The sequence below is a fragment of the Schistosoma mansoni genome, chromosome 1 (assembly GCF_000237925.1).
Source record: "Schistosoma mansoni strain Puerto Rico chromosome 1, complete genome".
Lineage (NCBI taxonomy): Eukaryota > Metazoa > Platyhelminthes > Trematoda > Strigeidida > Schistosomatidae > Schistosoma > Schistosoma mansoni.
The window spans coordinates 51129892-51147873 of record NC_031495.1 but is presented as its reverse complement, the minus strand read 5'-3'; the positions used below and the strand labels follow the sequence as shown (position 1 = coordinate 51147873).

General features: G+C 37.1%; 1 protein-coding gene across 1 annotated transcript in view; it reads right to left on the bottom strand.

The window, feature by feature from the left end:
• Smp_161380 (putative DNA polymerase gamma) overlaps positions 1-17775 on the bottom strand; it is a gene marked incomplete at its 3' end in the record, with an annotated part of 49382 nt that extends 31607 nt beyond the window's left edge. Inside the window, exons 1-6 of the mRNA XM_018794772.1 lie at positions 17266-17775; positions 17101-17226; positions 16662-17067; positions 7198-7341; positions 4097-4176; positions 2560-2745 (exon numbers count right to left, since the gene is read on the bottom strand). Of these exons, the coding sequence (XP_018649151.1) occupies positions 2560-2745; positions 4097-4176; positions 7198-7341; positions 16662-16664 (413 nt within the window). The 5' untranslated portion in view covers positions 16665-17067; positions 17101-17226; positions 17266-17775. The remainder of the gene's footprint in view (positions 1-2559; positions 2746-4096; positions 4177-7197; positions 7342-16661; positions 17068-17100; positions 17227-17265) is intronic.
• Between the last annotated feature and the right edge of the window lie 207 nt (positions 17776-17982).

Sequence of the window (17982 nt, the reverse complement as noted above, 5' to 3'; positions counted from 1 at the left end):
TTTTGTAATTTTATTTTGAAAATTTGAATTTAGCTGTTTTCACGCCAAAAGCGCTCTTCTACCTTCACGTCATATTTCCCACTTGTAAACTATCTTAAACGCTATTGGTCCATTGTTTCTTTGAGTGTGCTATTTTATAATGATGCCCAAGGATAATTTGTTGCTGTATATATCGTTTGACTTTTCCCCTTATGATTGCTGTGCTTCTGGCTGCTACGGAATATATTTTCCCCGCTTCCAACTTGGACTTCTTACTCTAGTTAGCTGGGTCGCGTCAGAATAGCTAGCTTATCAATCTCTGGTCACAAGTCTTTGTTCCGTTCGCTAACTAGTGAATTCGTAACGCTTCAGATATAACAGTTTGCGAACGCGAGAGGGCGAAAAGCGAATGTCCGGTGCTTTAATCGGGTTGGTGGATACGGAGGGTCCACCTAGGGAAGTTAATAAACCCTAATTCCAAACCAACGGTGCACATGGGCTCCAGGATCCTAAGGGGATAAATAGCGTATGAACCAATTGTTGGTCACCGGCTAACATGACACTGCGTCTCCTGACATTGCTCCACTGACTTGTGGATTAGTCCTCTAGGTCAACGGCTTGGGGAGTGGCCCCTTAAGAAAACACGCTTAGGTTTGGGCACCCAGGCAGTATCCCAACCCTCACACAAATCGAGTGATTTATGTGGCGCAGATCTATTTGGTGCCTCCTTATACCAATGTTTATGTGTTTAAATAATAAATAATAATAACGTTTGATACTTTATATGATATAATCTAGTTGTTTAATCATTGACAATGAAAGCAGGGTTGAACTAGTGATTCTGATGGTTAAAAATTAACAGAGTAACTTCTTAAGATGTAAAACTCTTCATGATATACAAGTAGTTATTTTAGGTAAACAATACTCACGAATATAGAATTTTGAATAATTATGCATATGGGAACTTATTACTAGTTGATACATAATCTATTATTATGAAAAAAATGTATCTTCATCGTAAAGAAACACACCAACATTGTCATATTTTGTCTGATCTCATCAAATTTATAAGAATGAATGAACTAATAACATTCATTCACAACGATAGCCAATAATTAGTTCGAATTTAATGAATTTTTTTTAACTAATTAACAGAGACAAACATGAAGTTATTTATGTTAGCATACTTCTCAATAGAATAACAAAAAAAGTAAACCAATTTTCACAGATTGAGCGATTGACTGAAACCCCACTTCAATATAGAAAACCTCTAAACATTTGATATTTCATGGAACCTGTAGACCAAACTAACCAATAGAAGATAGGAAACAAATTATGAAAGAATCCTGTCAATGAATTTCCAATGTTGTCAAACACATATCATAACAACCAAGAAACTAAGTAAAATGTTTTCCAATTCGCCACTATTTTAACATGAATATTGACGTAGATTAATTAACCTAGCATAGTACTAGTATTTAACCTAGTACAATTGAATGTAGTTGACTCTAACAGACACAATTTGTGTGGGAGATATCGAGAATACCCGCTAGTTCAAGTCAAAGTAAGTAGAGAGTGGTTTCAACTTGCGATCTATAAGTTGAAAGACAAGTGTATTAACCGTTTAGCCAGTGTTTTACTGATAGTGAGGAATTATGCACCAAACCCAATCAGTTACACCAAGCAATCGAAATTGCATATTATACTGGACAAAGTATGCTTGTTAGCTAAACAGACTAAACATAATATCAAAATTATTGGAAGTTGTCGCGTTATATAATGCATCCTTTACCTATTTAATGAAAAAAAAACAGAAAACCAAAGTTCCAGTCAATCAACGATTTCCAGATCATCAATCTGACGTAATTTGATTAATGTCCATTTTTTATAGCTTAAGCTTATTTTAATCACACACAATATTATCATTATTATTATAACACCTGCCGACCATTCTCAGAAATTTATCCAGCATCCACACCTATCTACTAATTCGTACCTGATTCATATTATGCCTCAATATTACGTGATCTCTGATTTGTGATAACATGATTATCTTTTTTACCCCATGTTAACTATATTGATTCTTTTTTACTTACTTACTTACTTTTACTTGCGTCTGTTACTCCCAATGGAGCATAGGCCGCCGACCGGCTTTCTCCAACCCACTCTGTCCTGGGCCTTACCTTCTAGTTCTATTCGGTTTTTGTCCATTCTTCTCATGCCTGTTTCTATTTCTCGGCGTAATGTGTTCTTTGGTCTTCCTCTTCTTCCTTGATTTTGGTCATTATTTATCTCACAATTTCATTTTACTTATAAACAGACTCAAGTTAACACTTCATATTAGTCACTCAAATATTAACGATTTGATTTGATTTTATATGACAAACAACAATCCGTAGTTCACATGTTATAATTTTAAATGGTATACTTTGCCTTAAACTTGACCAATTTTATGGATGATTAATTTGGATATATAATAGTAGAGCCTGATGAGAAAATATTGAAGAGAATATTCTTCATTCATATTAATTATGTTCTAATGACATAATAATAATAATAATAATAATAATAATAGCTTACTCTTGACTATTAGAATATTTAGCCAGTGCTTGATCAGCTAATTGCATCAACAATTTTTTTTGTCTTAATATATTTTCCGTATATGATGATTCTGCTTTTTCTTGAAATTTAATCCAATTATCATTAATTGGTAAATACATACTACTCATTTCTAATAATCCACAAAATGTTGCAGGATGTGGAAATCTACAAAAGGGAGAGAAAGAGCGATAATGGGAGTGAGAGAGAGAAAAAAAAAGAAATTTTATCTGCACCATATAATGTGATGAGCTAATATAAACAGTGATGGTGAAGACTTTAATAAGTCACAAACTACCACTAGGTACAACATAAGTAATAACAGTTAAAGAACAAAAATAACGCTGCTAAATTTGTATCAGATATCGTTTAATTGTGTTTTTTAGATTTTTTTCGCTCTGGTAATGATTTTCGTTAAGGATGTGACATTAACAAAAGTACGAAAAAATTACAAATCACATAGGTAATTGTTTTTCTATTAGTTTAACGAACCTTTAACAACCAGCGAACACGACCACACAATACTAGATAGGAATTTAAACTTGAAAGGCATCATGAAAAGGTTTATATCTTTTAATTAATTGATTTAAATTTAATAGATCACGTCGCTAATTTCATTCAACTTGCTATATAACACTTGATAATCATCATTCAATGGCATAAGTTGATAATTGTTTTAGTCATGACATATAGCACCAATCAAAATTACTTTAGTATTCGCCGAAATGAGGAGGGATTTTACGTACCTACATATCATGTCCATATAATATGTATAAATCAATAACAAAGCCTACTGAAGTGCGACATAATTAAAAAGCATGAATACATATATTCGTAATAAAAACTGGACATTCAAAATTTAACAGTATCACGAATACTCTGGCCAAACTGAAACATGGCATCAGTCCATGAAATCAATGACGATTGAACTTGGCTATGCGTAGACTACCTTGTAGGGGGTCCGAGTAATTATCATAAACAAAAGTTAAAGACTTAGTGACATGGATCAAAATCATTTGCAATGGCGCAGGTGCATCGATTCCTTGCCTTCCCCCATATTCTGAGACTCTCAATTCCTTATAACCTCTTTCTTTGTTTTTATTTCACTAATTTATATTCTCGAGACGTATCTTCGATGTCTAATCTTTCTCAACACCACGGATACTGTTAATACTTCTACTATTCTGTAGTTTGGCCTAGAAACTTCATCTCTCAGTGCTAATGGGGCACGGAAACTTGAACTGATTTACATGAGTACAGATTCTACGTTGTGAATGATTGACAAATATAATGGCGAATTTAGATACCGGATTCATGATTATGGAAAATGTATTTTATTGCGACAACGGTAGACAGACAGAAATATACTTGAAGGCTCCTTTATGCAAGAAAATCATTTTACCAGGAATACAATTTATTTTTTCATCAAATATATATATGTATATATATATATATATATAAGGAGGAAAATATATTTGATCTGAACATTAAATGTACTCAGACAGGTAAACTAGCTTACCTCTCTTTAAATATAGGCCACAAAACTTGTATTATTTCATACGTCATAAGTACATCCACGGCACAGTAATTGAACAATTCCTAAGTGAAATAGTTATTAATTTAAAAGTCTGTAGATAATGGCAACTCAAAAACGATAAAATAAGTGACCCTGTGGTTGTTGCATCACTTTCATTCCGTGAACAGAATCTCTACAAACTAAAAGTATCTCACAACAAAAGTAATTCACTACATCATCTCATTAAACTGAACGTCAATATACATTAACGAAACAAGTTACTTTCACAGTTCTTATCAAATATAAGTAAATACTTACATAGTAAATTCATTATCACCCACAAAATCATCCTTAACAAATGTCTCGGAGCAACAAACAAACCGACTTATAACACGAAAATATCAACAAGTCATCACTGAAAATCATCATTTATCTCAGCATCCGTACTTCACCACCTAGCCCATTATGCAGTGAAATACTAATAGATTGATTTCATTCAGAGTTTATTGCGAACACGGGAGATTGAGACAACAACTCATTCATTTACGTGTCACGTACAATCTGCATGGAACAAACTAAGCATTTCATACCTTTAACACTGTCATTCTCGCTATATCATAGCAAAGAATCTTTACGAAGAATTCTAAACCACTGCGTTAAACACCAAAAGCTATTTTGCCGATTCTCATTATCTTGTCTCCATATTACAGACACCTCCCTCCCCCTCCCCTCAAGAGTGTTATAATAACGAGAAAAAGAAATAAAAATGAAACTAACTACACCAAGACCAGTATGATGGTGAAAACTACAAGGATGAACAACCTATCTATCATTTCCGTTGAGTACATAAGCTAAAACAAACAGAAATACACGCACAACTAAAATCAATCACAACTGATTTGATACAACTCACCAAATACAGATTCCTGTACTCGCCTTACAGAGACACTTTATATGTGTATGAGAGTCAGTAATACTGTGGTGTGAGCTACTGATATCAACATAAGTAGTATATATGGTGAGTAAGGAATAGAATATCTGACAGCAGAAGATTGAGAAGATCAAGAAGAGAAGAACAGAAATAAAAAGCAATTTGTGTGAAAATCCAGGAACAATGAAGCCTGAGGCAATTGAAGAACATTTTGCAAATAGTGTATCATAGCATGGTTTTTGTATTTTACCAAGTAACGTTGTAATTTGTGCTAAATACATAGTTGGTTGTCCTCACCTGTGTTCTCATTCACAACAATACTACCGAACTGCACGAAGTAAAATAAGTGGAGCAGGACTGGAACTCAATTGGAACTACAACAGGGTGGGCTGCATACATACAACATACAAGCCTCTCTCAACCCAACAAACAACAATAAAGTCGTGTACTATCCCATTCCCGTTGGCAGACCAAACAATCCAGAAATAAGAACATGACTACAACATTTCAAAAACTGGGTACTTTAACACGGCTAATCACAGATGGAAGTTATACAAAGTTGTGGACTGCTAAGAATCACTCTCCTTCAAGTCGGATAAAAGCCGCTCAATCCTTACTCTCTCTTGATGAAGACGAATATACGACTACAACAACACCTCAATTCAATTGTAGGATAACGAGAACAGCTTTATAAAAGAATCTTTACAATCTCAACTGAAAGTAATATAATAACATGGACATCTGTATATATGGTTGTTGAACTGCCCGGATAACACGTTGGTATATGTTTGAGGCCAATGGCACTCGGTTCCAGACCCAGACTAAACATCAACTCCCTGGTACGGGTACATGAAGCTGACGAGTTCCAAATGGGACAGAATACGTGTCCTGGATTCCACTGTTCGACACATTCTATCTATCATTATTTCGACTTTGTTTGCTTCCTCTAGTGATAATTCATTCTTTCACTGCGCTAATCTGAGGTGTAACAACTTGAACCAATCAATATTTGATCCAGATCCTTTTATCTATGACTGACTGAAGTCCTGGGATTGCCGTAAAGATGTTTAGGATAATTTATTTATTTATCTATTTGAACACATAAATATTGGTATAGGGAGACACCAGATATATAGAAATCCGTGGTTGAACAACTCACGTGACACAATTCAAAATTTGCTACAATTGCACGCATTCATTATTCTTTCTTATCTCTTTAATTGTGAACATTTGGCTACCTTTATCAATCTGGAAATAAACTGCTTCTTTCATCAGTCAATATATATGTGCATATATACGTTAATCTTGTTCCCCTTTTTCATCATCTTTTAGTAGTAGTCTTTGAATGTGCCGATGATATCATTTAGTCAGCAAAAACCGATTATAGCATCAAGGAAAACGGAACAGAACGTAAAATCATACCGAACAAATAGTAGTTTTATGGAATTGAATAATTTCCAACAATCTAATAAATAAGTAGTTTTCAGTTACACTAAAATAACCATCATTCACAAAACTGCACGTCATATATATGAGTGAATAATGTGTCTCATTATTCCACATAATCACGGTGAAAAGCTATGTATATAATCCTTGGTTTTTCGCAGCAATAAAGATTAAGTAAATTCTTGACTGTAGTATGACAAAGTGAAATAATCACTTTATTTTAGTTTTTATGGAAACAATATTCTTAATAACCTGGCACTTCGTTAAACAAAACGATAGATAGTTAAACGTGTTTAACAAGAAGACTTTGATTATTGGTCGCGCTGTCTATGAACTCTTATGGATACAACATATCCTTCGCAGTGAGAAATCAATTAAGCTAGTCAGTCTAAGCATGGGGTTGTGGAGATTGTTGAATTTCAATTAAAATCATGAACTGATTTACGTTAGGCCACCATCTCAAACCTGGAAGTAGTGGACGATCGTTTTGTCTTCTCAACAGTGCGCATCCTCTATACCACATAAGGGAATCAAATCCAAGACCTTCAATCTCGGGAGCGAAAGCTTAACCTCTAGACCATTGAGTTGGCATCCAGATGAGTCTAACTCATCCGAAAACTGATATCAACTAAAATTGGTTTTTTTTTAAACATACAATCTTAATTTATTCATATAAGACGATTGAATGTTATGATAAAGAAAACAAATATGATGTGACAGTAGTTACCTGAAAATTTGTACGAACATCTTCAATGGTTCCAGATTCGAAAATTGATCTCAATTGTTTATCTTGTGGTGGTTCTTTTTTACAATACAAACGATAAATATCAGGTAAACTGTTTAAACTAGTTTCCGAGAGCCAATCAAGATCCTTTATTTGCATTAAAAGTTTCAAAATAATACAAAAGTAGATTAAACTGCTGGGACAAAAAGATGCGAAGTTAATCAGTTTTGAGTAAATAATGATAATAATTTAACATTGACTGAACAAAAACGTCTCTGAAAAAAACAGTACATATGGATTAAACATTTTCCTAGTGATTACGAAAGAAATAAGATATAAAATTTTCTACTAAGAGTCGCTCAATACTTGCTAGAATCCAGGTATACCTATACAGCTGTTTAAAAAAAACAGGTACGTTTTTTGGATTTCATACATAATCATCACTCAGTACATATAAGTATGGGAGTGAATATACCAACAGAGTGTTTTGATGAAGCAAGATAACAATAATAATAGAAAAAAACACCGAAATTTAATGACATATTACTATACGATAAATTTGAGAGAAGAGTCTCAGGTATCCAATCAATATTTTAGTGGCAATTTTTTAAGAACTGCCGAAACCATCTTCTGTACTCAGTGTCATTTCTCTTCGATCACGAGACACGCGCTAACTTGGAATCCTGAAGGAAAACGGAAAAGAAGAAGACCAAAGAACACATTAACTCCGCCTGTAGTTCTTCTAGAGTTACTGCCGGTCCCAAGACCAGGTAAAGGAGAGTTAGGCATGGGGTCTGCAACCCATCCCGTAGAAAAAAATCTTGCTAAAAAAACGTCAACCAGATTTTAAAAAATTAAAACATTTAAACTCTACCCTGGGAGTTGAAGGAATAATTATGACGCCTCAAGATGAAAGACGATATTTTTCGGGAGTCACGAGGCCGATGACCCTTCTAACGACCAGAGCAACAATTTTTATAGGTACATGGAACATCCGGACAATGTGGGAGACCGAGAAAACCAATCAAATAGCTACGGAAATGAGGAGGTACAACTTGACGATGCTCAGAATAAGTGAAATCCATTGGACCCAAAATGAATAGAAAAGGATAGATTCGAGAGAGATGCTGCTGTACTCCGGTCACCAAGATAAAAATGCTCTACAGACTCAGGGAGTTGCTCTGATACTGTCCAAAGAAGCGCGTAGTGCACTTATAAGATGGGAATTTCATGGACCCAGGATCATCAATGCATCCTTCAAAACAAAGAAGGAAGGAATCACAATGAATGTTATCCAATGTTATGCACCCACCAATGATAACAACGACCACAATAAAGATCAGTTCTATGAGAGGCTGCAATCAATCGTAACGCAGAGCCCAAGAAAGGACCTCACCATGCTGATAGGAGACTTAAACACCAAAGTCGGAATGAACAACAATGGATGTGAAGATATAATAAGACGACATGGACTGGGAGAGAGAAATGAAAATGGGGAGAGATTTGCAAACCTATGTGCATTCAACAAATCAGTTATAGGCGGAACAATATTTCCACACAAACGCATACACTAAGCTACATGGATCTCGCCGGACCACACCACAGAGAACCAGATAGATCATATTTGTATCAACAAAAGATTCCGAAGGACAATGGAAGATATGAGAACCAGGAGAGGAGCTGAAATAGCTTCAGATCACTACAAACTGGTTGTGATCGAGATGAAAGTGAAGCTAAAGAAACAAAGGACAACTGAGGAAACAAAATTACAAAGGTTCAATACAGCCTTTATTCGACATACTGACAAACACAACGAATTCAAGATAACCCTCAAAAACCGGTTCCAAGCTCTACAAGATCTACTGAATGAGGAAACTGTAGAGGATTAATTCCTCTATATCTGACTCCAATGAATAAATAATATCCCGCTAACTGATTATTTACTGCAGGCTAAATCTCCTAGTAGAATTACGGGTTTACTCGAGATTATTCAAAAGCTTGAACACCAGTTGTAGAGATAGTTTATTGTTGAAGCTCGGTAAAAATCCACAAGCGTACAGATAGCAAGCACACAGGGAAAGCAGGTGAGTGTGTGTGTGTGTGTGTTAAAAATCCATATATATTTTTGAGTGTTAATGGACTGTGGATAAATTATTGATTGTCTTTGTTTACAACCAATGAAAGAACAGATTAAGGATTGATGTGCAGACACATGCGCTCAATCAGACTCACACATAAATTTACAGTGGGTTAAATGTTAGGATTACAGAGAGCACACAAAAAATACAGTAGTTGAATGGGCTTGCTACATAAGCTCCCATCCGGAACGTAGATGTTTTTTTTTATAAAAAAAGATTTTTTTTATTAACACCTATGTTCGACAAAGTGATAAATTGTTTATAAAATAAATGTACAATCTGATGTGATGAATAAGCGTTAAGTTGTAATAACAGTTTGTATGTGTTGAAACGTTTTATGTGTGTGTATAAGGGTTGCATGAAGTTAAAAGTAAGTATAATGAAGATCCGTGGGGCCGATAAAGAACAGTTAATAAAAATAGAGAACAATTTGTAGCATTTGAGCTAGATAAGTATGGTTGTTGCTACGTACCTATCCGGAAAGTGTACTCTCCTACCTGATCTTGTAGTAGTTTCTGTAGCCGTTGAACTTTGGTATGAAGTATTGCTTGTTGCAGGTAGTTTATGTGGTGCTTGCTTTGATGCGGATTTGCATGATTTTGTTGTTTGTTCCTCGACGTGCTCTAAAAACGCTGGTTTTATTCTGTCGATGCTAACAGTATCATGTTTACCAGCTTTTTCAATCGTAACTGTTTTGTTGTCTTTTCGGACAATTTTAAAAGGGCCGTCGTAAGGGGTCTGTAAAGGCTGTCGTACCCTATCATTTCTGACGAATACATGTGAACACTTGTCTAATTCGATGGGCACGAATGACTTCGCCTTCTGAGTTCGTGGTGCGACGGACCTAATGGTTTCCATCTGTCGTTTCAATTGTTGCACGTAATCGGCTATATCTGCTGGAACATCTGTTGCACGGTCGAAAAACTCACCAGGCAAACGTAATGTCGTCCCATAAACCAACTCAGCCGCACAACAACCGATGTCCTGTTTGATGGTTGAGCGAATGCCTAATAATATCAAAGGAAGCTTGGCATCCCATTTGTAATTTCCTCCTGCGGCCGTCAAAGAGGCCTTTAGTTGTCGATGGAACCTTTCTATCATTCCGTTAGCATTTGGATGATAGGCAGTGGTTCTGATTCTCTTTATACCAAAGGTGTCTGTAAGTTGTTGAAAGAGTTTGCTTTCAAACTGAGCCCCACGATCAGTCGTAATTGTTGATGGGACACCGAAATTTGTAATCCAGTGTTTCACTAATTTCCTCGCCACTGTTGATGCCGATGTATCTTTTAACGGGACGGCTACGGGCCATCTCGTGAATCTATCTATACACGTTGGTATATGCGTGTAGCCATTGGAAATTGGTAACGGTCCAACAATGTCCATATGAACGTGGTCGAACCTACAGCTAGCGACGGGAAAATTTCCTGCAGGAGATATGATGTGCCTGTGTACTTTCGACTTCTGGCACTGGATGCATTCCCGAGACCACTTTCGTACATCTTTGTTTATGTTTGGCCACACAAACCTATCTGTAATAAGCTTTACAGTGGCTTTTATACCTGGATGGGATATGTTGTGCAATTTCTCAAAAATGTTTCGTCTCATATCATAAGGTACAAAGAGGCGAGTTCTACCTGTTGAGATATCACAGGTTAAGGTGTCCTTGTTGTTTATGGGAATGTTTTGGAATAATAGTTTCGTTTCACTAGATTGTAAAAGCTTTTCTAGCTCCATGTCGAGCTTTTGATGTTTCACAATATCTTGATAGTTTATATCATGGATTGAGAAGGTATTAATATTTAATCTAGATAGTGCATCTGCTGCATCGTTTTCCATGCCTTTTATATAGCGTATGTCAGCTGCAAATTGCGAAATGAATTCTAGTTGACGAATTTCACGTGGACTGTATTTATCGTGGTTTTGCATCAAGGATTTAGTTAGCGGCTTGTGATCAGTAAATATTGTAAAAGAATTGCCTTCTAACATATGCCGGAAGTGTTTGATTGCTAAATAGACGGCCAACAATTCTCTATCGAACGTGCTATATTTTGTTTGCGTCGCATTTAGCTTTTTTGAGAAAAATGATAGGGGTTGCCATTGTTGATTGACGCGTTGCTGAAGTACAGCACCTACCGCTACATTAGAGGCGTCGGTCATTACTGCTAAAGGTGCGTTAACCTTCCGTAGGACCAGCAATGCCTCAGTGCTTAATGCGTTTTTCAACTGCTCGAAAGCTTGAATTGCTTGCGGTGTCATCATTAGTGATTTGGCGCGTCTCCTTAATAAATCCGTTAGCGGTTTCGCTATGTCAGCACATTTCGGAATAAAACGTCGATAAAAGTTGATCATCCCAAGGAAACGTCGTAGTTTCTTGGAGGAGTCAGGTAAGGGATAATTTTTAATGATTTGTGTTTCTTCAGGAACCGGTCTAATACCTTGATTGTCGAGTAAGTGGCCTAAGAAGGTGAGGGATTGCTTTCCAAACTCACACTTGTCGAGATTGACTGTTAACCCATACTCGTTTAGCTTCTCAAAAAGCAATTTTAGATGAGTTAGATGTTCGTTTTCGTCCTTGCTGGCGATAAGTAAGTCATCTACGTAGGCATATACAAACGGTAAGCCACGTACGACCTGATCAATAAAACGTTGGAAACTTTGTGCAGCATTCTTCAATCTAAAAGGCATGCGAACGAATTCGTATAACCCAAATGGGGTAGTAATGGCTGTTTTAGGAACATCATCCGGGTGAATTGGGATGTGATGGTAGACACGGACGAGGTCAACTTTTGAAAAAATCGTTGCGTCAGATAGACTGTGAGTAAAGTCATGTAAGTGTGGAAGCGGATATCTACCTGGTACAGTCCTGCTGTTAAGAGCTCTGTAATCGCCACAAGGTCTAACCTCAGAAGAGTTTTTCTTAGGTACCATATGTAGCGGTGATGCCCATGGACTATCGGAGGGGCGTATGATACCCAACTCTATCATCTTGTTGAATTCATTCTTTGCGAGAGCCAGACGAGAGGGGTCAAGGCGTCTTGGACGTGCAAATACTGGTGGTCCCTCTGTTTTAATGTGATGTACGACAGTATGTGTCAGTTTGTCACCTTTGAAACACGGCCTTGATAAGTCTGGGAACTGTTTAAGTAAATTGACGTACTTGTCATTCTCGCGATGAGGTTTGACCAATAAATGTATAGACTTCTCATTAGATAGAATTCCTTTGATTACGCTGCTGTGATCGGCAAGTACCAGTTTCCGGTTTCTAACGTCTACGGGTATTTTATGTGATTGCAGGAAATCAACACCGATTATGGGAACAAGAACATCAGCTATGATGAAGTTCCATGAGAAGTTGGATTTGGGACCGAAATACAATTGCAAATGTCTTTTGCCGTATGTCTTGATCTCGGATCTATTCGCGGCTCTTAGTTTCAGTTTGGGGTCAGGTGTCTTTTTCTCGAGTGCAGTAGGTGGTATTACACTAACCTCTGCCCCTGTGTCGACTAAGAACTGTGTTCCGGTTCTTCTGTCCGTGACATATAACAAACGACTTTCTTGTGAGTTGTGGCTGATGACCGCAGTCGTCACTAATTGTCGGCCTTGATGTTCCCTTTTCCGTGTGCTTGCAAAATTACAGGGAGGAATACACTTTTTAGCTTGTTTACCGAACGTTTTATGGTACCAGCAAATGTTATGTCGGATGGTGCTTGGACTACGACGTGTACGACTTCTGGACCTTCCTCTACACTTGCAGTGGTGGGCAGTAGTTGAATGGGCTTGCTACAAAACTACGATAAAGGACAACTAGAAAGGGATCAAAGAAGCATTAAGTTCAACGTGTCATGAGGTTCTGGGTCGCAACAAGCAACATCATAAGGAATGGATCTCTATGGGAACCCTAGACAAGATTGAAGAAAGGAAGAACAAGAAGACAGCAATTAACAACAGTCGAACAAGAACATAGGAGGTTAGGGCACAAGCAGAGTACGCCAAAGTAAACAAGCAAGTGAAGAAGAGCATCAAAGCCGAGAAGCAGAAATACATGGAAGAACTAGCAACGATGGCAGAAAAGCTGCAAGAGAAGGGAATATGAAACCACTATATGATACAACGAAGAAACTAGCAGGGAGATATGGTAAACCAGAGAGACCAGTCAAAGAGAAAGAAGGAAAGACAATCACGGAGATTGAAGAACAGAGGAAAAGATTGGTAGAATACTTCGATGAAATCTTGAATAGACCTGCTCCATTAACCTAGTGAGGGCTCTTTACTCGAATATTACCAGTCGAGTGAGAGCTTATGGCGAACCGTTGTCTGATTTTTAGCCTCAAGTGATGTGCGTCAATGCTGTTCGCTATCTCCATTTCTGTTTAATTTCATCATAGACCTACTGCTGGAAATGACGTTCTCGTCGACTGAATTTTCAGGAATTGATCTCTTTTCAGGAGGTCCACTTATCGACTTAAAATACGCAGATGACATAGTCCTGTTTGGTGAAGACGCTGACAAAATGCAAAGTGTTTTGGTAGCACTGAGCAACAATGCCAGGATGTTTAGGATGCGTTTCTCTTACTCTAAATGCAGGGGTGGCCTGCGTCAACACCTGAACTAAGGATAGGGAGTGAAGTAGTCGAACGAGTCGACAACCTCACTTATCTTGGAAGTCCGTCAGCCCTAATGGATTGGTTTCTGACCTCATAGAAACTTGTTCGACACTATGGTGGTTATGAAGATCTCCACATCTGAGGAGAAGCACGGAATACAATGGACATCTCAGAATGGATTAGACGATTTGGACTTCGCAGATGACCTAGTCCTCCTATCCTATACACACGAACAAATGCAGATGAAGACAACCAGTGCAGCAGAATCCTCTGCATCAGTAGGCCTCAACATACACAAAGGAAAACACAAGATCCTCAAATACAACACGGAGAACGCCAAGCCAGTCACGCTTGATGACGAAACTCTGGAAGAGGTGGAATGATTCACGTACCTGGGCAGCATCATCTATGAATATGGAGGATCCAATGCAGACGTGGATTTGAGGATTGGCAAAGCAACGGCTGAATTCCTACAGTTGAACAACATATGGAACTCAAAATAACTGTCTCTCAACCAATATCAAAGTGAGAATTTTCCATACGAACGTGAAAACAGTTCTACTGTATGGAGCTGAAACGTGGAGAACTACCACAACCATCATCAAGAAGATACAAGTGTTTTTAAGCAATTGTCTACGCAAAATACTCAACATTCACTGATCGGATACCATCAGCAACAGCCTTTTATGGAAGAGGACAAACCAGCTTTCAGTTGAGGAGGAAATTAGGAAAAGACATTGGAAGTGAATCGGACATACATTGTGGAAATCACCGAACTGCATGACGAGGCAAGCAATAACTTGGAATCCCGAAGGGAAGGCCTGATAACACACTGCGCCGAGAACTGGAGACAGACATGAAAAGGATGAATAGCAAGTGGAAAGAACTGGGAAGGATTGTCTAGGACAAGGTTGGATGGAGAGTGCTGGTGGGCGGTCTGTGCTCCGTTATCAGGGGTATTTAGTTACTTTTTGAACACAAATATTGGTACAAGGGGGCACCAGATATATATGCGCCACACAAAATAATGAGAATGGGAAAAGAAAAAGAAGGTAAGGTGTGTCTAAGTAAAAATGGAAAAATAATAACAACCACCGATTAGTGTATGTTAGTGTAATAATATCAATAATAATGGGTAACAGACGTAAGTAAATGTAAGTAAGTTCTGTTTTACTTTACCGCTGCCAAGCGTGGCCATTAAGAGTAGAAGATACACATAAGTTACTAGTATTTGACCACAGATGCCTTAGAAATGTTGCTCGCATCTTCTGGGATCAGCTGATAGATGCATTCTAAGTAAGAACGGGAATCAGACAAAGCTGCTTACTCTCACCCTTCTTTCTTCTGGTGATTGACTGGATTATGAAAACCTTCACATTTGAGGGAAAGAACTGTCTAGGACAAGGTTGTATGGAGAGTGCTGGTGGGCGGTCTATGCTCCTCCACAAGGGGTAACACGCGTAAGTAGCAAGTAATCGAAAAAATTGTGAAAACAGTGATATCTACTTGGTGGCCCTCAAATATCTGACTCCAGGAGATCGTATGAATGTTGTCAAAATATACACCCTGGCTCTTCTCGTATATAATCATCCATATGTATATATATATATATATATCACAAGGGTAAATTAGAAATCAAATCATTAGATTACTTTTACCCTTGCTTATAAACTGAAACGACCAGCGATCGACAGCACCCATGTAGGATTACATCCAATTACCAGGCTTTAACCAACACCTCAGTCAAATTAAAGGCTGAAGAAGAACAGTAATTCTCAGATTTCTCCACATGTAGTCGATCAGATCCGGCTCCTCTCATTTGATTTAGATCAACTCCGGCCTTTGCAAAATCGCTGAATCAGATGGCTTATATCAATCACCCACTGATGTTATTTGAGAATAATGGGTAACTGGAGAGTAATTGAGGGTCAGTTGAACTGTTTCCTTTAAGCGTTTCGCACATTGTTCCAGATAACTAGACTGATTCCATCTTTTCAGACATAGTTCCACTAACTGATGACTTTCTAATACTTTTTTAAAGTCTGGACAGTCATCTATCGCCATTACCTTTCTCGTTTCTTTGATTTCCACTATTGTGTAGACTAAATGAAACCTAATACAGTAATTCCCGAGTATTTTAACCAGGAAATTAAAATATGTGCACTTAAGATGTGACCCAAGTGCAGTCAAAACCGAACCCAAAAGTAATAGGATATCCTCTGTAGTAACGCATCCACTTCATAAAGAAGGAATGCTGGTTGATAGTGAAAGATTTGTCATATTGGTTAGTACCGTTAACTAGTTAGACCTGAAGGATCAAATGATCCAAATAATTCAGCTTTATGGATTGAAATAATCTTCGGATCCTAGTAAATAATTCAATCTCAAATAGGTACTGAAAAATACTACATAACTGTCAAGTTATTTCGATGCAATTAACAAGTACTACTGATCAACATGTGCATAATCTTCAACTTCGTACCCATATTATCTGCGGATAGTGGCATCCTAGGCTAGAATCTCATGAAATATTTTCAGTGAGAACTACCTTTCTAAAAGTCGTTTGTATAATGAAGTAATAAAAACTCCTTAATGTGTCACCCACAGAAGCAGTAAAAACAAATTACCTACAAGAACTGAATTCGTGAGAAAGAATTAGGGCTTTAAATATGGGAATGATACAGAAATAGTACTGGTTAAGAAATGTGAAGTACTTTTGTCTTACCATAACAAGAGCTTCTGTACTAGGCTTTCCACCTAGTGGTTGTTTATCATTCTTCCTTCCAATAAACTCTTGCCACGTCTTGTTGTTAAATAGGTGTTTGTCTGCAGATGTTTTAAGGAACCTTTGAGTACTGGTCAAACCCGATACAGCGACATGAAGAGAAAGAGTATCCACAAATCGAAGTCCAGTTCCCTAATGATTCAACAATAATCAATTAAACGTACATACATCCAGAAGATACTCTTCCAATATTCGAGCACGATCATAACTAACAAAGTGTCCAATAACACACTTTGAAATATCTTTATTTTTTGAACCATAGATAGGAATAAGAGAATTAAATGCGTTGATATCGTTTGAGTAATTATCATCGTAAACAGAAAGACGTTTTGAAGTCCAAGAATACCTACAAAACTGAAGAACAACATTCAAAACATACCAACCGTCTGACGTAAGAGCTACTGCCATTGTTGGTACATGACCTTCTTTAACGAGAACTTCTGTATCAAAAATAAGAGCATCTTCAAGAGGTGCCTCGACAGAATACGTTTTATCACCGTTATATCTTTAAAAGATTTGCAATTAGACATATGTATTTGCATACTTTGTCCATCCAGACGAGGATTCCCAAATTTTAGGTAGCTCTGGTGGGGAACCAAAACTCTCTAACAATTTCATATAAGGATGAGAAAGCTCTTTTGCAACTGAGTCTAAATGCTCTTTAACATTACTTCCACTAAGGTCAGGAATACTAAAATAAAGCGGGTCTTTGTAATGTCTATTAGATGTAATGTCAATTCCCAGGCGACAGAACTCTTGGAGTACTTCAAATGAAGCCTTTTGATAGTCGTATTTTTGACAATTAAATAGGGCCTTTTGAAGATTCCGATCGATCATCAATATGTTAACCTCGTTGTACGTTGGTGATTGTTTGGGATGATTAGATGAATAAAAACATAAACGGTGTTGCAAAAATATTCCTTGGTTTCTCCAATAAATAACGAACCTTGAGTACATAGTGTGTTAAACGAGGAATTGGGAGAGATCAACTGAAATTACCAACTTGATCATGAAACATCAAGATGGTCTGGAAATAATGGAACTATGGAAATAACGAAACATTTTTTATGAACGTTTATAAGAAGGAAGAATTCAAAAAATACGTAAATCAAATGTCGAACTAAAAACAAAAATTTACTTCTATCAATAATCCTAAATAAATGATGAATAACATAATTTTACGTTCTGAAACACGTTAGTTATAACCGCCTCATTATGGCACCTGTCAGAAACATGTCTAGAACATCTTAACAAAATGAAC